At 40.2% G+C, this 25,026-nt stretch overlaps 1 protein-coding gene across 1 annotated transcript in view; it reads left to right on the top strand.

Annotated features, from left to right (window-relative positions):
- The window catches only part of LOC148020042 (putative galacturonosyltransferase 13), a 49,321-nt gene extending 24,707 nt beyond the window's left edge, over positions 1-24,614 (top strand). The window contains exons 2-6 of the mRNA XM_087700318.1: positions 6,016-6,068; positions 6,190-6,345; positions 7,283-7,870; positions 8,226-8,528; positions 23,983-24,614. Of these exons, the coding sequence (XP_087556444.1) occupies positions 6,016-6,068; positions 6,190-6,345; positions 7,283-7,870; positions 8,226-8,528; positions 23,983-24,267 (1,385 nt within the window). The 3' untranslated portion in view covers positions 24,268-24,614. The remainder of the gene's footprint in view (positions 1-6,015; positions 6,069-6,189; positions 6,346-7,282; positions 7,871-8,225; positions 8,529-23,982) is intronic.
- The last annotated feature ends 412 nt before the right edge of the window (positions 24,615-25,026 follow it).

Raw genomic sequence — 25,026 nt, 5'->3', positions numbered from 1 at the left:
ACCAACACTTGCTTGGCATTCTGTCCCCTTCCTATTGTGATGGTGTCGCATTTGTTGTCAGGGTCGTGAGACCTGAGAAATTTCACACAGCTTGTGTGGTCGGATTCTTGTGCGAATCTTTCCAGGTACTTGGTGAAGTTGCAGCTTTCAACAACTCTCCTGGCCACCTCTTCCTTGGCCATTCACTAGGGTGATAGAAATTCTCTCCATTTTCTTATCCTTTACATTTGCTATTTTATGCTCTAGTCTATAAAACCTAATCATAGCTCTTCGCAAAGTCCTCAAGTCAAATAATATGTTATTGATAGCTCATAAAGAGAGTTGTAGCTAAGATGTTTGAATCGAAAACACCAAAGACACTTAGAGCTCGTGGGCTCTTGGGTAATGGGCAAAGGTTGGAAGTGATGGAACTCGGAATCATTGGCAATTGGCTTGATAAGAAAATGTTGTTGAGAAACCCTTCACCCGTAGTTTTGCGTTCTGCGTTGTGTGTTTTGGGTTTAGGGTTTCACAGTGGACAGCCCTAAAAAGGGGTTGGGTGCCTACAATGGGGCACCTCCCTAGACAACTGGCGCCCTCCCTATGGGCACCTGAAAATAGGCTGGCCATGGCTGCTCACAGCTCTCCCACATTTGCTCCACCAAGAATGATCTCATTTTTCCTCTTCTTCAGCCTTTTACCAGCTTGTATGGGCAATTTTGCCAAGTGGCAACCTTCCCTAATGGTTTTTTCTAACATTATCCATCATCAAATATCCATTTTCAGCCTTCAATTGTTGATGTCGGAAAAATAATCTGATTGGCCAATAATTAAAATGGCTAGGTATCTTCCACTCCCAGGTCTCTCTCTGCCATCTTTGACCATTAGATCGGCATTAGGTACCATTAAATGTCACATATCTAGTGTCACCAACTAACACTTATGGTCAAATGAATGACCTAGGCCAATAGTTGACACCAGATACCACCAAGTACCTGTGCAACATAACTTATAGAAACTTTTGCCTTTGACATCCCGTGATTTTCTTGGGTCCTGGGCTCGTAAATTTACTCTAACTCCAATTACACATCACATGTGCAACATTTATTTAATGATGTGATTAAAAATTAATCCACATATTAAGTGAGGTTTCAAAAATACATGTCCTTATGACATCCTACAAGATTATTAGTTCGAATGCATTGAATCTAAAGAAGAAAACTCAAGCTTACCTTCAACCTCTTGCTAAGCCCTATGCATGAGGATGAGATCATACTCAGCGGCAAAAATTTGATATGGTTTGTGGATTCCATGGTAGTCTGATTGTCATGAGGACATGTATTTTTGAAACCTCACTTAACATGTGGATTAATTTTTAATCACATGATTAAGTAAATGTTGCACATGTGAGGTGCAACTGGAGTTAGAGTAAATTTATGAGCCCAAGACCCGAGAAAATCACGGGATGTCAAAGGCAAAAGTTACTATAAGTTATGTTGCACAGTTTGTTGGCCTAGATCATTCATTTGGCAATGAGTGTTAGTTGGTGACACTAGAGATGTAGCGTTTAATGGTACCTAATGCCGATCTAATGGTGAAAGATGGTAGAGAGAGACTCGGGAGTGGAAGATGGCTAGCCAATTTAATTATTGGCTAGTCAGATTATTTTTCTGGGCATCAAAATAATTGTTGGATTAATTTTCAGTAATTAAAGACTGAAAATTAATATTTAATGACGGATAATGTTGGAAAAACCATTTGGAAAGGCTGCCACTTGGCAAAGTTGCCCATAAGGTTGGTAAAAGACTGAAGAAGAGGAAAAACGAGATCATTCTTGCTGTAGCAAATGTGCGAGAGCTGTGAGTAGCCATGGCTAGCCTATATTCAGCCATTGCAGCCAGCCATGAGTGAGTTTTGAGAAGGCGGTTGCAGATTCGGACCTTCCACAGTCGGGTGATTGCATCCAGGTACAAGGTGACAGCTAATTTCGATGTCTCAACTCTAGGTGACATTATTAAATGCTGTTGTGGCAGGCAACAACGGCATTTAACTGATTTTGCAGTCATTCTTCACAACAAAACTCTGAATTTTCTCTCTCTACAGCTTTCCCTCTCATCTCCCAGCCATTTCACAGCCTTGCCCCAGAGATCTCAGCATTTGGACTGTTGGAGGCTGAGAAATTGCAATTTCTTTGCTGTAAACCCTAATTTACAGCGGAAATTAGGGTTTTGCAGTAGCCTCGAGAAGCATGCCAGAAATTGGAAGCTCCAAGACTTGGACTTTTCAGGGCTGAAGGTGAATTTAAGCTAAATTCAGGTGGAAGACTAGCCAACCCTTGAATTTGGGGCAATTCCATTATCTATGAAGTGGGTGAAGGCCAATTAAGTGCCCGAATCAAGGGGCAAATCTGATTGAAGACTTGCTGGTCACTTTGTACAGTAAGGCGAGTTTGGATTGCGAAGGGGATCGGCAGAATCCCATTGTAAATCAACTTCTTGTTGAATAAAGCTAAAGAAATACTGAAAGGGGCGCCAATTTCGGGGCGAATCAGGTGTGCATTGTTCAAGATGAGTAGGTAAATTTGTATTTTCAGATTTGCATTATTGTTTGCTGCTATAAGTTGTAATCAGGGCTTTACCACCCACCCACGCAAGGAAGACTGGTTTCATCGATAGTTCTTTGCCCATGTCAGATCAAGCAGTAGCAAGCTGAGAGGCCCACTCCTGATTGTTTTTGTCCATGTTTGGTTGTGAAGATTGGGGCGGTGTTGTAAATGTGTTCGAAGTCATCTCATTGTTCTGTTGCTCTTGCTTTTGCGAATGAGGTTGGTTGTGGAGATTGGTTTCTTAGAGAGTACCTAGCTTCTATACCATGTAAAGAAATGCTCTAAACGTAGGAAACACAAAACCAATCGTATGACAGCACAAATCGATAAACACAGAACACAGTTAGGGTTAGGGTTAGGGTAACTCAAAGACAATGAACATAATGAATAATGAAGCGAATGAATATTGAATATACAATGCTCATGTAGCAAACATACTATGCAATGAACATTGAACCTCGAACTCTCGCATCTTTGGGATCAAGGCAAAGGTTATGAGCTATAGAGTGTGTCGTACTTTGAATGGATCCCGAATCATAGCAAAGGCAGCCTCCAAGTGTTCAACACTAGTAAATGCAAGTTCCAGTTGAGGAAGGTTGGATTTGATGTAGACAGTGATGTAGGAGAGATAAAAACAAAAAACGCAAGTACTTGAGGAGAGAGAAAAACTGGGCGACAATCGCTAGGTGCAAACGCAGCCTATGGAGGAGAGAGAAGATAAGGGGACAGTCAAAAACTGTAAACGTAGCCTACGAAGGAGAGAGAAGATTAGGGCGACAGCTCCAGACTGATGGTGACAATACCAAATGCAGATGTTAGTATCAAAAACAACAATCTATCTGTAGGCAATAGCTCGAGGGTACCAGCAAGCGGTAGTTGCAGAGTGAAGGCAAAGGTTGGAATCGGGCGCTAGATGGTAGCAGATGGCTGGGGGAAGCTCTAACGACGATGTCCTCTGCAAATGGGGTGTGGGTAGTAGAGATACAGCTCTTGAAACCTGCATAAACAAGATTAAGGGAGAGTGGTGGGTGATGAGTAGAGAATTCCAGTGTTCAAGGCTGATTTACAATAAGTATTTGCTATAATAGATCTTGACCACTTGCACTATTATCTTGGTATTTGGTTTGACATTGTTGAGGGGCATGGTTGTTTTATGCAACGGAGGAAGGATGAAGAAGATTTTAGCCTAAAGAGGGGTAGAATGACTAGCCTAAAAAGAGACTAGCTTGACGGTCTAGCTTGATAGACCTTGGGAGTAGCCTAACTTAAACTAAAGGCCTAAACTTGACTAATTTAATGATCCTAAGTGTAATCCTAGGGATCCTAAGAAGCTAGTCTAAAGGGGAAGTTTCGAACTAGTCAAACAAGCCATGAGGCATCAATTGAGGGGATGGTCCAAATTCGCAACACTAGTAAGCAAGCAAGCCATTGATGACTTAGGTGCCAAGGGGTGGAGAAATCACATCAATGCTTTAGGGAGTAGCCCCTCTCAACCACCATGGAGTAGCACTGCCACAATTGGATGGGCTTGAGGTTGGGTTTGGGAGAAGTATTGGAATAAGAATTGTAATCAAGTTGGTCAGATTTTTGGCAGTAAATGCAAAACGCAAAGCCTATGCACCCACTGTGAGGTAGTTCCTTTTTGGTATCCTTACCACTCTTGTTTCCCTAGATTGAGATGTGTGGATCATTAACAAGGCATGGATATCACTGTGTTTTGGGCAATTGAGGAGTGGGATGTAGTCTGCATGAGGAGGATTCCCAAGTTCAATACTGAAACTCTTGACATTAGAGTGAGACGCACTTGTGAAAAATAGGGAGTTGCTTAGTGCAAATGTGCCATGCATGAGAATAAGGCATGCAAAATGATGCACACCTGAGGATGGTAAAATGAGCTAAAGATGGCCTAAAACCTAAGGTAGGTTCTAAGCTAACTTGACACAAGATGGGGTAATGTATTGTGGTCAAAAGAAAGGTTCTAAATGTGTAATGTGCTATACTGTAGATGAGTGCAAGATTTAGGAAGGATGGGTGGAAATTGAGAATGCAGGACACCAACCTTATGCTCATATGAAATAGAATGTAGAATTGGAGGGATAGTACGTGCATGGCCGAGTTCTTTGGCTTCTAGAACTTCCCCTATTACCATATTAGTACTAAATCTAGGTCTCCATACTGACTTATAGGTAGGTTCTTGCATAGTAGAAGGAGCAACATAGAGGGAATGTGATTTACACAAACCAAAAGAATCATGAACCTATCGTTGAGTGTTGGTTGGGACGAAGGCATTCAATTGCTAGCCATTGCCATGATGCCAATGGTATATTCTCCCAAGTAGAGTTGCACAATCTCATTAGCTGGTTGCCACAATTGAGATGCACCTCGCTCCAACATCCTTTGAGGTGAGTCAATAGTAGCTTGTGCTGAAGTAGAGGGAGGAATATAGAGAGGAGAAGAGTTGGGCATTAGGAATTGTACCTCCTGCTTGTATGTATGTGAACGATGTTGTGAATTGTGGAGCTCATGTTGTTCAAGCTGATTGACCACAAGTACCCTCCAACAAAAAAAAAAACCCAGTTATCATCTTGCGTATCACTGATCTTTATGACTGTTCTATTTGCTTGGCTTGAGAATTGAAATTTCCTCGCCATGGGCTAGCCTTGTTCTTTTGAACCTTATTTTGGTTCATACTTGTAGGTTCTTCTCCTTTTGGTTGGACCTTATTTCGAGAATTTCCAGATTCATAGATTCACTCTGCATCTCTTGTGCTTCTAGAGGCTGGAGGAGGATGGTTTTGGTGGCAGTCTGCTGGTATTGTTGGCCATATCTTATGCAACATAGATGAGATGATGTCACGTTTTTCTTGTGGTCATCATCTTGATGATTATGATTGTAAAAGGGCGCTTGGCAAGTGAACAGTTCTCCTATGATGGCACTATCAAGTGTTGAAATAGACTTGCAAAGTTGAAGGCTAAAGTTGTCAACAAAGGAGAGTCCAACATTGCTACCACCAAATCTGGCCATTCTATCAGCTTCACAAGTTAGCACCAAACAGCTTTTAAAAGGGTCCTTCTGTATGTGAACATCCTTTGAAAGGACTTTAGCTAATATGATACCTATGATTACTCTTGGCATTAGTAATTGTGACACAGCAAGGTGTGGTGTTAGCACATTTTTCATTCATGTAAAGGGAGGTTCCATCTTAAAGGATCACTCTCTAATAGAAGCTTTTATGTGTATTATTACAATCTTGCTCCTATTCACTTCTAACTCTGATTTCCAACCTGTGCGTTTGAAGTCACATGTGCATAGTGCTTGTGTATCAAGTATGAGTCTTTTCTATGGTTTACCATTTTTAAGATTGAATATAGAATTTCCACTGGAACTGGTATAATACCTATCTCATGTTTTCATGTTGTTTTTTTGAGTAGACTGTTGGGGGAGGAAATGGGGACCAACATTTCCACCTTTTGCTCCTGGAGTGGTGAGTTTTCTGATTTGGTATTTTGATATTTAGAGCTAGCTTATTGTGACTAAATAAGAGCTGCTTGCTGTACTTGATTGAAATGTGAAGGGAAATTGATTGAGGGCTTATCTTTGTGTAGAGAGATTCCAACAGAATCTATTCTTTGCTGACGCAAGCTGCAAATGAAGCACTACCAGAAGAAAGCGAGATTCCAGAATCATTTGATGATCTTATTGCTGAAGTCAGGACAAAACATTTGGACACCAAAACGTCCATTTTAAAGCTGAGAGCTATGGTAAACATTGTGTATTCAACTTAATTAGTATCCATTATGTAAGATTGGAGTGTGAAAGAGTTCTTAGTTTATAATTGATTGAAAGAGATCATTGCGTATACCCTTGACATTGTTTTCATATTTTTTAGGCTAAAAATTATATGCATCATTCAAGGGATTAGTCGTGCCCTTTGGCGTGAGTGTTTCATCGATGTTGAGTCTTAACATGCTTAAAAGCATTCACAACTTGTTGATCTATGTATGGAGGTATGTGAAATGCCCACATATGTTTGAGAAGTGGAAGCTAGGGTGTATAACAACTGTGGCTTGAGCATTAGTCTTGTGAGTAGACCACAGGGTTGCAGGCCGTTTGCAGCAAGATCCTGATAATGTAGCCCCACCCGATTTCCCAAAATTGGTTGTAAGATATGAGGACATTCTGGCATGCTTTAGAGTTCCATGAACAAACAGTCTTATGGATTGGTGGTTGTTTCTCTGGGATGTCTGATTTATGTTTCTTCTAGTGGTCAGCACAAACGAAACAAACTACGAGCGCTATTTAGTACTATTCACTGCAGGTTGAAGCATGACAGCCAAGCATTTGTAGAGTCCAGCAGTTTTTATCCACAATGTAGAAGAATGTTAGGAATCCCCTGGGGACACACATTTCTCCAAAGCTTTTCTTTCTTGTTGTGGTAGTGTCGGAGTTACTCTATGAAGTGGAGCCAAATGTCATGTTGACAGCCTTGTTTCTTTATGACCTTCTCCAGAGCTTGTCCTTCTTTTTGTGGGACTGTCTATGGTCTGAGTAAGTCTATGAGGTGGAGCTAAAGAATATTATGTTGACAGCCTTGTTTTGTACGACTAGTGTTTGAAATCCTTGATGGGAGTGCTGGTTGTAAGCTGCTTGTTTTTTGTACGTACACTACTTACTTCTCTAATATGATGTTGGGTGCAGGTAGAATCCTTTGATCAGCGAGCAAAGCAGGCCAGAACACAAGAGGCATTGTACAGACATTTTGCTTCCACTGGCATACCAAAGGGTTTACACTGTTTATCATTAAAGCTGACTGCAGAGTACACTTCCAATGCGAAAGCTCGCCAGGAGTTACCATCTCCTGAGCTGGTTCCTCATCTCACAAACAATTCTCTGCACCACTTTGTTGTTGCCACAGACAATGTTCTTGCAGCATCAGTGGTTGTGTCATCCACAGTGAAAAATGCCAAGGAGCCCTGGAAAATCGTGTTCCATGTTATTACAGACAGAAAAACATATGCTGCAATGCATGCATGGTTTGCTTTATATCCTTTATCTCCAGCAATTGTAGAGGTGAAGGGTATCCATCAATTTGCTTGGTTGACCAAGGATCATGTTCCTGTTTTGGAGGCTTTAGAAACACACAACAGTATCCTTTCATATTATCATGGGGACCATACATCTGGGACAAGTTCCAAGGATTCACCAAGGGCACTGGCTTCGAAGCTGCAAGCCCGGAGTCCTAAGTACATTTCCATTCTGAATCATCTACGCATTTATCTGCCAGAGGTAATATTTCATTCCTCCATCTTGTAACTGTGTAATAACCAAGTGTTTGTACTGCTTCATGGACCTCAACTGTTTAACAACAATGACAAGCTAGCTACATATGGAATCTGTGCAGCTGAGTCGATTATATCTTTTGAGTGGTTTAAACTGTAGTATGTATAGACTGTTGATTGCTATATATAACCATGATGTCAAGTTCTCTATCACCAAATTGCATCATCCTTTCTCCCTAGGTATGCTCCATAGTGATCATACAAGCATATGCTTAATTCTAAATGGGTTTTTGGGAGCTGTACTTTTGATGCTATACTGAATGCTACTGGATTCAATTTCTTTTCTTCTGGTGATGTTGCAGCTTTTTCCTGAACTGACAAAAGTTGTTTTTCTGGACGATGATGTGGTGGTCCAACGTGACTTATCATCACTTTGGGATGTTGACATGAAAGGGAAAGTCATTGGTGCAGTGGAAACATGTCGGGGAGATGACACTTGGGTGATGTCAAAGAGATTCAAAACCTATTTCAATTTCTCACACCCACTCGTTGCAAAGAGTTTTGACCCAGAAAAATGTGCTTGGGCTTATGGAATGAATGTCTTTGACTTAAAAGCATGGAGGAACTCCGATGTCACGGAAGTCTACCACTGGTGGCTGAAGCAGGTGCTTTATAATTTGCTTGAAAATTTGGTTTTGAGCCGTTTATGTATGCAAAAGCAAAAGATGTTCTGATTTTGATTGATAATTCACTGATTTCGTACCTTGTCTATTGAATGCATAACATGTGCCAAAGTCTCTTGAATGAAGCTTTGGTAATTCACCGTGTCTATTTTTTAAAAATCTTTCAATTTCATAGTTTCAAAGCACTTCCAACTTTATGTTTTTATCTTAAGAATTAGAAAGAGAGTACAAAATGAGTTAGGACAACTGTGCCATTGAGGGTGTGCTTGAAGCTGCTGTCGTCAGTGGAAGTCTTAAGTTGGTTCATTGTGGGCTTACTCCATCAAGGTTATGTGTCATATGAACTTGATTTTCTTTGAAATTTAAGAGAATACTACCACAAGTTTATATTGCATTAATGGTGTAAGAACAAGTGTCGACTTGTCTTACTTTCAAGACTCTTCTACTATACACTCTTTGTCTCTTCAAGATAAAGGTTTCCATAAGGTACTCATGTCTTTACTACCCTTTAAAGTAGACACTATATTAATGATTGATTCTATGCCAAGATTGTGTTGAAAGACCATCTATATGTAGGTATGAAACACTTGTTGCTAAGAAACTCAGTAGTGAGTTTTGCATTTGCCACAATTGTTATGAGAGGCTTACAAGTTCGGAAGGACACAAGCACATGAATTCATGTGTCATGGTCTCACCTTGCCCCATAATCATGCCTCCGTTAGTAAGTTTTTGGGTCATTTATGTAAAGAAATACCCTAGAACAAAAACACAAACAGAAACCGTATGACAAAGCAGAGATTGATAAAAGAGACAATGAACACAGAAAATAAATGAAGTGATATGACTATTGAATATACAACGCTCATGCAGCAAACACACTATGCAGTGAATGAATACTGAACCTTGAACTCCTGTATCTCAAGGATCAAGGCAGGGGTAATGAGCTAGAGAGAGTGTCTACTTCGAACGGATCCTGAATTGCTGCAAGGCAGTCTACAGATGTCGAACAATAGTAAACGCAGCCTATGGCTGGGCTTGACGCAGACGGCAGTGTGTGCAGTAAATGCAGGCCGTAAACAGCAAACGTAGGTAGTGGAGAGAGAAAATGTGCTGCGATAGGCTGAGGAGAGAAAAAAACAGCAGTGACAGCAAGGAGGAGAGAGAAAACTGAGCAAGTAGCAGTTGGAGAGTGATTAGCAACAGTCGCTCTGCTGTAAACAGCTGCAAATTGTGGGTGGAAGGCTGGAAACAGGCACCAAACTGTAGATGATAGCAAGGGACAGCTGAGACGGCGATGTCCTCTGTGAAAGGGGTGTGGGCAGCAAGTTCAAAACACTTAAAACTTGCAAAATCGAGATTAAGATTGAATGGAGGGCAGCATACCTATTTATAGAAAGTTTGGGCCTTTCCAAGTGGGTTTGTGCTTATGGGACATAGATACTTTCTAGGAACACATATCTTTTAAATAAACAAGGTTACTTCATTAATTAAGCATGTTTTGGGACTATTTAAGTGAAGCTAATGCATTTTTAGCTCAATACCCCCTCTCAGGTTCAACAACGGTGCCACGAGAATGAAGGCTAGCCAAGCCCTTTTTCTTTTCTTTTATCCCAAGGCGTTCCATTCCAAAGCAACGAGAGCATCGGACAAAGGGTGCGTGTCGGCTGTCCAGTGGCCTACTAAGACTATAGAGGCAAGGGTTATCTTACTAAGGGAGCCTAAGTGATCACCCCAGAGAGTACAAGGCATCGGAAAAACGGTGCACGTTGGCTGCCTAGTAGCCTACCAAGCTCTATAAAGGCAGATGGAATCAGCTATGGACTAATTTTTGGAGGGCTTTTTAGATTTGATAGATTTAGCATAAAATGAGGGTTGCAAATTCGTTTTTTTTCTATTGAGTATCCGTGCCCCAATACGGGAGAGTGATAAGGGATGGTTAGACCCAAGATCATCAGAAAACAAGCATACTATCCCTACCATTGTCATACTGGGTATCGGTGAAAAAGAAAAATGACTAAGGTGTGGGTAGAGCAAATAAGTGAATTAAGTAAAACAAACAAAGCAAGCAAGCAAGCTAGGGAAAAACTGCCTTGGAGATCGCCACGTGCAATGCTACGAAAATGGTGGATCCAGAGTCAACCGCTCCAAAAGACTAAAAAGGGATAAATGTGCACAAATGCGTGTTTACATGAACAGAATGCCAATACATGAGATAATGCAAAGGGAGATACAAGATGTCATGCTTATGCAAAATGCTATGCAATGGTGCCACTTGGACAGTGCCCTCGCAAGGGAATTGTTCACTTGCCCAAGTACCCTTCTACAATTATATCATCCTGTACGGGCTGATGAAATTACAAATATCCATAATACAATACAAAAGAGTAAATGAATGTTGAAAAACTGTAAGCATCATTAGTGTCACTATCAAGAGAAGAAGCCGCTTCCTCTCAAACTGAAAGGGAAAGCGAGAGGGAAGCATCCTCTCCCCGTCAATCTGAAGAAGTAGGGGAGGGTGTACCCAAGCCGATCCTAGGTAGTAGGTATTGAAGAACTGGCCAATTGACTACTTTGGTTAAGACGTTTGCAAAATTATTTGATGAGGGCACAGACTCTAGGTGGATAGTGCCTAGCTCAACTTGCTTTCTGGAAAAGTGGAAGTAGACTTCCATATGCCGCGTCCGTGGTGTGATGCTCAGATTGCCCACAAGGGCAATGACACTCTGGTTGTCACAGTAGAGAACAGTGGGAGAGTCGCAAGGAAAATGAAGTGTTGCTAGTAAACTCCTCATGTAGATTGCCTCGGTGGTGCCATCGAAGAGAGTCCTATACTTAGCCTCGGCCGTGGAAGTCGCCACCGTCTCTTGTTTATGGCTAGCCGCACGAGAAACTTGCAATTTCTCAGCCTCCAAGGGTCCAAATGCTGAGGTCTTCGGAGCAAGGCTGTGAAATGGTTGGGAGATGAGAGGGAAAATCATAGAGAGAGAAAATTCAGAGTTTTGTCGCAAAGAATGACTGAAAATCAGTCAAATGCAGCTGGTGCCCTGCCACAACAGCTTGTAGATGCAAAGAACTGAAGAAAATCAGTCATTTACTACTGCTGCCCTGTCTCAACAGCCTGTAGATGTTGTCTCCTGCTGTTGATTGGTCTTCTCCTGTCCTTGGCAGCCTCAAAAGATCCTCCAATGGCTGCAAATCAAACCAGTAGTAGCCTCTCCCTCTCTCTTGTAGATGCATCTCTCCTGCCTCTAAAGACGTTTTTCAGTCTTCCATAGGCATTTTTGACAAGTGGCAACCTTTTCAAATGGTTTTTCTAGCATTTTTTATAATTAAATATTAATTTTCAGCCTTTAAATACTGAAAATTAATCTAATAATTATTTTGGTGCCTTGACAAATAATTTGACTGGCCAATAATTAAATTGGCTAGGCAACTTCCATTCTTTAGAGTCTCTATGCTATCTTTGACCATCAGATTGGCGTTAGGTACCATTAAACGCCACTTCTCTAGTGTCACTAACTGACACTTATGGCCAAATGGATTACCTAGGCCAACAAATGGCACAAGATACCACCAAGTATTTGTGCGGCATAACTTATAGCAACTTTTGCCTTTGACATCCCGTGATTTCTTCGGGTCTTAGGTTGGTAAATTTACTTCAATCCCAGTTGCACCTCACATGTGCAACATTTACTTAATCATGTGATTAAATATTAATCCACAAGTTAAGGGAGGTTTCAAAAATACATGTCCTTATAACATCCAGCCTCTCCACTACCCTGCCACTACCCTGACATCCCTTGAGGAGGACATTGCGGTTCGTGGTTTGTGGCTGTCTTCATCATCTTCTTTGTGCTACGACACCCTTGTTCCATTGTATCATATTCACTCCATGATTCAGAACTTCATCATTCCATTCATCAGAGTTTCTTTTCTCTTCTCTTCTCTTCTCCATGTTTGTCGAGTTTACTCTGTGTTTCTCCCTGCAAACCCTATTATCTCGCTGGTACGTCATCTTTTGGCATGGCATCAAAGCTGGATTTGCTCAAACAATGGCAAAGATCCCCCCGCTCTAGTGATAGCAAAGACCGGCGGTGGCGGGTTTGGCATCCACTTCTCTTCTTCTTCCACTGCATCAAAATCTCGTTTTTGTAGGTTTCAGGTGTTTTTAGCTTGCTGCCCACACCCCTTTCGCGGATGATTTCACAGTCTCAGCTATCCCTTGCTGTCATCTATAATTTGGCGCTTGTTTCCAACCTTCCACCCGTAGTTTGCAGTTGTTTATAGCACAGCTACTGTTGCTGATCACTCTCCATTCAAAAGACAATCTCTTTTTTGCCGATTTCAGGTATTTCAGCTTGCTATCCACACCCCACACGCGAAGGATATCGTGGTCCAAGCTGGCCATTGCTGTCTACATCAGTCTAGTGCATGTTTCCAGCCTATCACACAGTGTTCGGAGCTGATTTTAGCATGCTGACTGTTACTGTTGGTTTTTCTTGCGTTTTTAGTCTTTCTCTCTCCTCATCTACGTTTTTCTATTGGTTTCCTTGTGCCACTTCTGCTTTCTAGGCCACAGAGATCGTTTTGCATCGGCTTTCAGAGTATTATGCTCAAGGCAATAAGCCGCAACCGACGCACACTCAATCCTTTCTAGCACACGGCGGTTCTAAGACCTTATGAGGCGATAAGCTTTCCTGGAGATCACCTCACTACGCGGACGTTTCCCCCATCCACTTTTGGGTACAGTGGCTTCCATGGCCCACATCTCCTCCATAGTCCACTCTCTTGAGAGCCCACAACTCTTCCCCACCCTTGGCTCATCCTGAGCCTCCTTTTCCACCCTCTTCCACTTAGGTTCGAGAGGCCACTTCGGGGTGCTTTTCGGCTTTTCTTTCGAGCCCTAGATACCTTCTTCGGCACGACCAATGACACTTCCTTTGTCATCTGATGCTTCGCAGTCCGTGAGCCAGGAGTGGTTGGATTCCCTTTCTCTCTCAAACTGGGATTTAGAGGGGGATTTTCTTACTTCGCCCTCAGAGAGAGACTTTCAGTTTTTCTTCTCTTCAAAGGGGGCTTCTACTTGTACTCCTTTAGATTTAGAGATGGACCCTATGTGCCATGAAGTTCTTCACACACCACCACCTTTCACTTTCGAGGAGTGGCTCTCCTTTGAGTAGTCATTTCCTCTACTGATATCCAAGATCTAGAGGATCTACCTAGATCGGAGCCCTTGGGTCTTCGGCAGTGACTTGTTGGCTAGGTCTTCGTATTTCTTTCAGTTTGGAGTCAGGGAGCTAGTGGCTTCTCTCTTGAGGTTGAGTTTCGGGTTCTACAACTCATCTAGTCTCCTGACTATCTTCAAAGGTCTCCTTTCAGGTGGCATTCTCAGATTACAGATGAATCTTCTTCATTCCTTGGTCAGCATGGAGCCAACTCTCGAGATCGAGTACGGGCATATCCTTGTGGTTCTCGGCACCACACAAAGTCCGACATTCCTCTTATGCATTGCATGTTTTCATCATCTTTGTATTAGGGGCGCTTGAGCAAGTGAACAATTTTCCCACGAGGGACATTGTCCAAGTAGCACCTGTTGCATGAGCATTCTTCAACATATAGCATTGCATCTCCACTTTACTCTTCTCTTCTTTCCCTTTTTGGGCCTGAGAGAGGGTGTTGAGAAACCCTTCACTTGCAGTTTGTGTTTTTGCGTTTTGTGTTTAGGGTTTGTAGCCCCAAAAAGGGGCGCCACCCTAGACTGAATGTGCCTATTTATAGGCGACTCTCTCATTCATTCCTTACGGTTGATTCATTCAATCCACCACCTGTTCTCTCCAGTCTCTCCACTACCCTTACACCCCTTCAGGAGGACATTGCGGTTCGCGATTTGTGGCTGTCTTCATCATCTTTCTTGTGCCCTTGTTCCCTTGTATCACATTTACTTTATGATTCAGAACTTCATCATTTCATTCATAAGATTTTCTTCTCTCTTCTCTTCTCTTCTCTTCTCCATGTTTGCCGAGTTTACTTCGTATTTCTCCTTGCAAACCCTACTGTCTCGCTGGTACGTCATCTTTTGACAGGTCTGTCATCTCAAAGGTAGCACTAAGCTTTGGCTTAATTTTTGCGATGGCAGCAAAATTTGAGCCTGCGATGAGTAAGTCATCAACGTACAATAAGATATAGTTGATCCCCTCTATAGTACATTGATCATGTAAGCTTGGGTTATAAGGGGTAGAATGGTATCTGTGAGTTTGTAAGAACTTATCCATCCTATGGAACCAAGACAGCAGTGCTTGCTTCAGCTCATAAAGAGCTTTTTGCAAGTGGAATACCTTATTCCATGGGTTCTTTGAAGGAAAGCCCGGTGGCTGCTCCACATATACTTCCTCCTCGAGATAACCATTCAGCAAGGCACTCTTGACATCCATTTGATGTATCGGCCAACCGTGGGGAGGGGCTAGCGCGAGAAGCAACCGGAAATATGTCAACTGTGTAGTAGGGGCAAAGGCCTCTTAATAATCAATGCTATGCTTTTGTCGAAACCCTTGCACTAGAAGGCGAGCCTTGTACTTGTCTAAAGTCCCATCAGCTTTTAGCTTGATCCTAAAAATCCACTTTGTCACGATAACTTTCTTGTGGCGCGGACAATCCACCAATGTCCAAGTCTCATTTCGGTCAATACTCTCTAGCTCCTTCTCCATGGCCTCTCGCCATTGAGGGTGCTGAAGAGCCTCTTGCCATGTATCAGGCTCAGAATGTGCTATGTAATCAATTGTAAACGACGCAAATGATGCTTGAGGAGCAAGCCGAGTAGATCTTCTAGGTCCCTCTGGAGTGGAATACAATGGTAAGATCCTCGAATCCCACATGATCTATTGGTATCAATGAGGTAATGGGTCTCGTGGAGGGGGCCTAAGAGTTGAATAATCTATTGAAATGTCAGGAGCGGGGAGTAGGCTGTGTAGATACGATCTCTGATGATGTGGAAGGAGAAGCGGGATCGGAATTTGGTACAGAGGACTCCACTATATCCCTTTCGTAAAAAAATCGAAGCACATTGAGATTCAATACTATTTCATTCGGGAGAAGATCTTGGAGCAGATGATTAATGTGGTTTATTATAAGACAAAATATAATATTGTAGATTTGTTTACGAAGGCGCTTCTTGAGTCTCTTCTCTGACAACATTCTAGATCCTTGAGTCTTATGCCATGTCTAGGATCTGAGAGGGGGTGTTAGAGATTAGTCATTCCTTGGACTGACATTTTTCAGGCCACCATTGGTGCAGTCAGTTCTCTTGGAGGTACTCTTAGAGGGCATTATTCATTATTCCTATCAGTCAGTGGGCATTTTTAGTAGGCATAGTGTATGGGTAGTTTAGGCAAGCGATGATGCCATGTGGCAATTGAGGGATTGTTCATTGATTACTTTATTCATTTATGGAGTGGTCGATAGGTTTTTGATCAAGTCAGCCAGTTTTGTTGTCTGCTTGCATTATTTTATGGCATTATTTCCTCCTATTTAGGCTCTAGCAGCAGCTTGGTCTTCACTTGCTTTCGAGGTATTGGTAGGAGAGATACGGCTTGAGGAGATACATCAAGAGTCCTTATTTATATATGTCCTCTTCATTTCAACATTCATTGATTGCAGATTTTTACATTCTTCTCTCTTTTCTCTCTTTCTTTCTCTTGTGTTCATTGTCTTTAAGTCTTGTGCATATGCTTTCCCATTTGTTGCGGTCTTAGAGTTGGATGGGATGAACTATCCTTAATTGTCTTGTAGAGTTGAGTGTATTCTTCATACCTACGACCTTTCAAATTGTGCCACGGAAGTGTAGAGGATATCCCAAGCATCCTCATTGTACAACGACCTCTCACCCCATGGAGAAGTGCTCGAAGAAATACTCTCATCTTCATTTGGGAGTGAAGGGTGATGGAGTCTCCATCTACCTCTACTTCTTTATGAATTATTACTATTGAGTTAGTGTTTCTTCACATTCATTAAGTGGAGAAGTCTTGTTTGATTGTCTCGTCTTTTGAGTAGCCTTGCCTTATCGATAGTGGTGCATCGAGTATGACTCCTTGAGGAAACTTATTGCAAGATCTTTCCCACGAGAATGTGTATTTTTAATGCCTAGATTTGACAGTATTAAGTTGTGTACATGTAAGGTACACATGTGAAATACAAGTCAGTTAAGTGGTAGTGAGACTTGAGTAACAGTGTGGGCAACATTGGCAAAAGTTGTTTAAAGTTATGTCGGACAAGTACTTGTAGCTACTTGATGTTAGTTTGGGTCTAGGTGAAGAATTGCACCATTAAATGTTTAAAAAATATAAAGCGGAAAAACAAGCTATCACTTGTGAAAATTGATTGAAAATAAGAAGAAATAGTACAAAATTAGAAATGTGGAAAAACTAGTGTACTTGAAATTGAGATTAACAAAATGTTAAAAGAAGTATACATTTTATACTCAATAGTCAAGTATTAGTTGAAGACTCTATGTGTCCTAAAGATTGAATCACACATGCTCATGCTCAAAGCTGATTGTAACTTAGGCTCATAGAATCCATAATTCTCCCATCATAAGACCGTCAACTCTACATTTTTCATCTTGTACATCCTCACAACCATATATTCCATGACAAATTTTGTACTTTGAAAGACTATCTTTGATTCTTCATATGTTATCGGAGTTGAGAACTAATTTGTTTAAGATTGTCATCTAGCCAGCTATATTCTCATTGTTTTTGTTTCAATGACAATCATCAAACTCAAGATCCAATATATATGTAATTGCATATATAGGAGAATAACAATTGTTTCAGTGTATCATGAATAATATGTAAATCTTCTCATACCTGTGCCATCAAAGAATCACCACTATCATCATCATCAAATGAAAAGAAAATTTGTAGTTGCACAATCATTCTATTTATAGTCTCATAGGATTTCTTAGTGCATAGCTATATACTATTAATAAGTCTCAAGAAATGTGTCACAAGATATACTATGGCATTAATCTTATTCGCATCATTTCAAAAAGAGACATTCTATGTGTATAATGTATTTCATTTCAGCATGGTGAAAGATTGTATTTGTATAATGCTCATCACCAATGAAGACTTGGTTTTAAAGCACAATTGTATGTACTTAAGTGTCCAAGTATCAAGAAATTCTAAATGAAGAGTGTCTCTAAGTACTTCAAGAGAAGCTTTGAGGATTGTTTGTTAAATTTAGCACACATAAATTGATGGTTTAAAACAAATATAACATAGCATTTGCTTTTTCAATCATAAGCTCAATCCATTATGACTTCTCGATATTTTTTTACAAATATTTAAGCAATTTGTTATGTAATAAGACATTGTAATGTTTGGATATGTATAATAAAGAATATTATGCGCAGCACTATTTGTAGGCTCTCCATCCACAAAAAGTTCAATAATCAAAATTGAGTAATGTTTTAAATATTGCTAATTAATTTTATTTCATATAGATCAGTCGACTTATAATCTCAATGTTATCATGAGAGTTAGTAATATACTCACTACATGAATATATAATTACACCATGAATGGATTACTTTCAAGTGTTCGATCATCCATTTGTAATCGAGGTTATCTTATTTATTTTTTTAAAACTCTTGATGTTTTCAACTATAATTTTTACTCCATGTCTCTTTTTTTAAAGAGTGGTACGCTAAGACTCGGAGCTTCTACGTGTGTATCAAAAGTAGTCTGCATAATATGTGTAAATGTAGGTATTGTAGAGTGAGCTATCTTAAAAGAATTGCGATTTACATTGCTAACGGTAGCAGTTGCGGTGATGATTTAGTTGAAGCTTGTTTGCTAGATGTAGCAACAATATCAATGCTAAATGAATGTGGATCTATTGCTAGCGGATGTGATTTTCTCATTTGTGCTGAAATGACATTTTACTTTGTTTGGCTAGTAGGAGGAGATGATTGCTAGTAGTGGTAGATCCACATTGAAATTGTTGTTACATCTAATAGGTATCTCTAATGACATTGATGGTGGTTCTTTTGAGATGCCTAGCTCTATAGCATTGACAACATCTATAATGATATATATTAGATAGACTACTCTTAATGTACATGTTGATGCTAGAAAAAGAGAGACTGTAGACATACAAATTGCAAGATTTTCTTATCATGATAATTTTACTTCTAATGTAATTAGATCTTAGTACTTTAATAATATATGTAAAAAATGTAAAAGCAAGACTATATCTTCCACCGTTCTCTGAGTCTTGGTATGCTATATTTTTTGAGAAGTAGAGATATAAATTGGAGCTGATAGTTGAAAACACCAAGGAGTTAATGAAAAAAAAAAGGGTTAACCTTGATTATAGATTGGTGATTCGATACTCTAGGATGATGATCGATTTATTCATGGTTTGGTTGTATATTCTCGTAGTTAGATGTATACTTTTTACTCTTTTAATGCTATTGAAACTGTAGGTTAGCTTATCTACTTGTGGTAGAATGGTAGTAACATTTAGATGGTTGGTTCTAATTTGATTATTGAACTTTTGTGGACGAAGATTCTATAAGTAGGACTGTAGGTGATATTGTTTAGCCTATATATCTTTACATTACAGTGTTTTATCACATGGGACATTACTTAAATAATTTGTTAAAAGACATTAGTAAATTGGAATGGATTAAGCATGTGATTGAAAAAGCAAATGCTATGTTATATTTGTTTTGAACAATCAATTTATGTGTGTTAAATTTAACAAGTGATTCTAGAAGCTTCTCTTGAAGCACTTAGAGCTATGTTTTGCTTAGAATTGCTTGATGCTTGGTCGCTTAATTACGTATAGTGGTGCTTTGAGACAAGTCCTCATTGGTGATAAGCATTGTACCAATGTATTGTTTTTCACTATTGTCAGAATGAAATGTGCTGCACATGTAGAAGATCTCTTTTTGGGATGATGTGGATAGGGTTGATGATATAACCGGTTATGCTTTTGTTGAGACTAGTTGATAGTATACAACCACCATGCATTAAGTAAGTCTATGAGGCTATGGATAGAATGATTGAGTAGCTATGGATTTTCTTTCCATTTGATGATGACGACGACGATTGTTTGCTGGTAGAGAGGTATGAGGAGATTCACATAGAATACATTATTAATGATGATGATGATGGATTGTTTGATGATAGAGGTATGAGGAGATTCACACATTATACATTACATTGATGATGATAATGAGGATGATGATGATGGTGATGAGGATTGTTTGATGATAGAGTGAACGGGTTTTACTACATTTTAAAGTGTACTGTTTCTTACAATCTTCAATCTGCATACTTAGTATTCAATGTTTATTATTGGACTTCGTCTTTATGTCATATGGCATTTCTCAGTTACCGTTTAGCATTGTTACTTCTATTCTTTGATTTAAGTATTCTTTATCAGTTATATTTTAACTTTCATGGCTCATGCATGTTTTTAAAACTTTTTTGTGACACTTTGAGAAGGTTTTCGAGTTAAGATATCATATTTGTTTAGTTTTGTCAATATTTCAATTATGTTTAGAAAACATATAATTTTTTGATTCCCTTCTTGGTCCTCATTTCTTGTCTCTTTTGACTCCGTCTCTTGTCATTGGTGACTATGCTAAAGTCTAAATATGAATGAAAAACAATGTGCTATGAGTCAAGATTGGATACCCTATGCTAAGTAGGGTTTTAATTTTTATGTGGAAGAATCTAAATGAGTATTGAAAGCGGGTGGGAATAGCGCCAAACTCATGCTTGGATGAAACAGAGGATACATGATTACCTTTAGGAGTATCTTTGATCATATTGTTTTCTTCATTTTTATATTGGTACCAATTTAGGTCTTGGTGGTAACTTACATTGATTCTTGTATAATAGAAGAAACATCATAGACAAAATTTCACATAAAAATGGATTCTATGAACATGCTGTCGGGCAAATTGTGATGAAGATCTTGGACTTTTGTTTGTAGTGAGTGGATTGTCTGTTCTCAACCGAAAAGTGATCAATCTTATTAGCTGTAGTGTCCCAACTAAGGAGCACCTTGTGACGGAATATGAAAAATAAGAAGTGTCGAGGCTTTGGCGAAAGATCCCTAGAAGAAAAAATAAGTAGATGATAATGGGGCATTGTCATCCATAGTGGGAGCATAATGCCTTACTAGGGCCTCCATTTAAGGAATCACTTGAGGAACATTGGAGGATCCCAAGTTGAGTTAGTACATGATATATGTAGTCAAGAGCAAACCAAGTAATCCACAATAGTCTTAGGATACTCTTTAGAAGAGCAATGACTTTCATACCATGTAGAGATACACTACGGTTTCCAAAAGAAAACATAGAATGTACAACCACGATTGAAACACAATGAATGCAAACATTAACGCAAAACACAAAATTGAAGAAGGAAGATAAATTGGATGAATTAAAGAATAGTGAATGAATGTGTACACGATGCTCAAGGGCAGAGCTGTCTAACAGCCAAAGGCACTCACGGAAGTGGGATGAGGGAGGTGTTGGAGTGTCTCGTCCACTAGAGATGGATCTTGAGTCTAGAAACCACCAGCAAGAGTAGAGGATGATTTAGGAGTGGGCAGGCAGCAAAAACCTAGAAAGGAGGAGTTTTGGAGCAAGATGATCCACCTGGAGCAACATGACAGCTGCAGGCCCTGATTCGGAGCAAAACGCAACAGTCCAGCGCAGGGTGGCAGCCAGAGAAGACAAGAGGTGCAAAAGATGTTGAGGAGTCAGTCAGATGACTAACAATCAGGTGCAAGAGTGAACAGCAAAATGCAGGCTGGAGTTGATGGTGACAGGGGCTGGAGGAGCTGGTGACACCAAGGCAGGCTGGGCAGCAATTGCTGGAGGAGATGCTGCTGAAAACACAGATACAACAGCACTTTGGGGAGAACTCCATGAGATTTGGCCGGCAGTAGATGGGCCGCTCCAACAGCAACAAACTGATGATGTCAGCAGGCTAGCAGAAACAAACACAGTCCACGGGGTGTTTATATGAGCTGTAGGATGTCCATGCTAGCAGTTGGAATGGTGGGCAGCAGCCAGTTGAAGAAGATGAAAGCCATTGAGGGGGGTAGATTGATGATGCAGGTGATGCAACTAGGGTGCAAGTGACATATAGCACACTCTCTATTCACAGAGATGGAACGTACCAAAAGTGTGTGTTTGCGTATGGCAAACTCTCAACAGGGTAGTGGAAACAAACACAATCTACAGGGTGATGATGGGAGCTGTAGGATGTCCATACCAGCCGCTGGAATGGTGGGCAGCAGCCAGTTGAAGAAGATAAAAGCCATTGAAGGAGGTAGATTGATGATGCAGGTGATGCAGCTAGGGTGCAAATGACATAGCACGCTCTCTATTGATGGAGATGGAACCAACCCAGATTGTGTGGGTTTGTGTATGGGGCAGTGAAGCACACAAAGTGCATTTGAGTTTTGGGACTGTTTACTGAGCTAAGGAAGGTTTAATGTGTAATGCACCTTTTTTGAGCTTGACAGTGTCAAACACATTTGAAAGGGTTATTTGTAGATATTTTTTTGATAAGAGGTGTTTTTGTGTAATGTTTGCAAGACTGTCATCAATATTTTTTGCTGTGTCATTCACTAGCTGAGAATGCGGAAAGTGTGGTCCGAAAATACAAGGGAAGATTCACCAATGGCATCCTTGAAAACCAGGCCATGAGTGTCAGTGGTCTATTGATGAGCCCTATTGATAATATGGTAAGCTCATAATGATCGAGCTCAACATGAAGGCTGTCTTCTGAATGCTTGATTGTACAATTTTCAAGGTCTATTTCTAACTTGAAGAACTTTAAGCAATTTAACATGTCATAAATATACTCGATGTGGGTTAGTAAAAATGTTTTAAGGGCCAACTTATTGAGAGCAGTATTTTTTCTGTAAAGTTTGTAATTCATCTCTTTTCTAGAGAAGTTGATATATTGTCCATGCTATGAGGTCAGTTTTGTATTGATGAGCCCAATAGATAGTATTTGCTCAATCGTGACAAGTATGAGCAAGTGGTTGCTCAAAAGGGTTTGTACTTGATGGTACCATTTTCAAGTCCTGTTAATATCTTCAATATGTTTAAATAATTCAGCCTCACGAGAATTATTGTCTGTGCAACGTTCGTAAAATTAAAGTTCTCTTCTAGAGAAGTTGATGCTTTTGAACACTTTGATCTAAGTGTCAATGCAAATACGCCAGAGCATGTACGAGTCTTTAGAGGAACTCATTAGACGAAAATCTACCCTATGATCCTCTGGTTTCGAGCATACAAAGATCTACCCTATGATCCTCCAGTTTTCAGCATGTGAACCTAGAATGGAGATCACACCTTACATGCTCAGAGAGCGACCAGTTGATTTGGATTTGTATGATTAGAACTACATATTAGTTTGTTTTGTCAGGTCCACTTGTATTGTTGATCCTTGGCCTATACCAGGCGTTGGGCATCCTGGACAAATGGGAAAGTTCAATACCACATGATTTTCCGATGCTATCTGGACCAATCTCTTCACAATGGCTCCCATTTTGGTAGTGCTTTTGGTGTCCTCTTCTTGATTAACCTTTTCTTGATTGTACTTTTTGATCATGCAGTCAGTGAGTTTCACAAAAATCCTTAGTTGCCCTTCTGTATGTATGCGTGCATGTGTATGTCACCCCTACCATGCGACATTGTTTCATGAAATTGTTTTCAGGTGATAGTACTTCTGGGGCTCTTAGAATGTGCCAATGCTACTATGATCTGTAGTCGATTGCTGTCTTTCCACGTACACTTAGTTTTTATGCAGGTAGGTAAGTTTTGGCTCAGGGTGAAATTTTCTTTTAGACGAAGATTGGATATAGGAAATTGAACTCGTGTCTTGGAAGTATACAAATTGGTGTCGAGAGCTGTAATTGAAGTCACATATTAATGGATTGGGTTCAAAGTGGGAAGCATTAATGAAGGGGCTTAAGTTTGAAAACATAGTTTCTCTACTCATGATGGAGCCCCCCTTCACAGGGGCTCTATTAATTGTTATAAGATCAAAATCCCACAATCATGTAACTGATTCAACAAGGATGTTGAGAAGTCAAAAGTACAGACCACATACTAGAATGGTTCTGTGGGGAAGAGTAATTGCCAAACTCATTCAGGGTGATTGGATTTGTATTTATGAATTAGTGATGAATTGGGTATAAGAAGCCTTCAATTTGAAAATACTTGTGTATTGGTGGGAGTTAAACATCCACTGAAGTGCATACTGATTTGGAATTGTCTTTTGAGCAGGGCCGGACATTATTCTCAACAGATACAACTTTGTTGCTGCTTTTGTTAGCCTATTTGTTATTGATCTATGCCCTGCTGCTTGTATAAGGCTTTGCTTTTGCTTTGTTTATGCAGAATATCAATTCCAACCTTAGCTTGTGGCGGTTCGGTACACTTCCTCCTTCCTTGATTGCATTTGATGGTCACCTGCATCCAATTGATCCATCATGGCATATGCTGGGGCTAGGCTACCAGCCCAAGTCAAATATTGAGGCTGTTAAGCAGGCAGCAGTGATTCATTATAATGGACAAGCCAAACCATGGCTGGACATTGCTTTCCCTGAGCTGAAATCTTTCTGGACGAAGTTTGTAGACTACTCCAATGAGTTTATCCGGCATTGTAATATTCTTGAATCATAACATTTTTTGTGCAGCGCATTCACATTCATTCTTTGCACTGAAGTAGATGAACGTATCATTGGTTGGATCTATGTCGTAATTTTGAGAAGAGCACATAATGGAGGCTCATTCTCCTGGAAAGAGAAGGAGTGAGTCTGGAGTCTATCTTCAAGCGTGGACTCCATTCAACTGATGCTCACAAGTCGTCGTTTGATTGCTAACATTGAGATTTGTAAAATTATCGGTTGACACTCCAGCCATTATTAGCTATTCTGTTAATTGTTATGCCAAGTCTATCGACAAAATGCCAAGTGTTAGCCCCACAATTCCAGGTTCAGGTTTATTGCCATAATCAAAATGTCTTAAAGCGAGTGTTTGCAGCATGTTGCTGTAAGAAATGAGATATTGACAAAGAATGGTGTGCTTAAGTTGCAGTCAGAAAACTAGCATGCCTATCATAAGGAATTGTTGCCATTAAGCAGTAACTGTGTTTTGTAAAGGCTTGCACTTACCAAGTCAAGATCTAGTTTGATTTGTCATGGAACGAGGATTGATACAGTATCAGTTTGAACTTTCCTGGACTTCCCAGAGCACCCAATATTAGATGGACTTGATTGATGTCGTTCATGGGCAGCTTAATCTTTCACCCAACTTTTTTGGGCATAACATGTGTCTTAAGGTGGTTTGTCTAAGAATTCTGGTGTCTGAGGAGCTCAAGCTCCTTAGCATGTAGGGGAAAATTACAAGTTGCATACAAGAGGAAGCCAAATTCCTCTATTT

This window comes from Lygodium microphyllum, chromosome 19 (assembly GCF_053477565.2).
Source record: "Lygodium microphyllum isolate KBCC chromosome 19, Lygodium_microphyllum_v1.1.10, whole genome shotgun sequence".
Classification (NCBI taxonomy): domain Eukaryota; kingdom Viridiplantae; phylum Streptophyta; class Polypodiopsida; order Schizaeales; family Lygodiaceae; genus Lygodium; species Lygodium microphyllum.
Note: the sequence above shows the minus strand (reverse complement) of the source record. Positions and strands in the feature narration are given on the sequence as shown.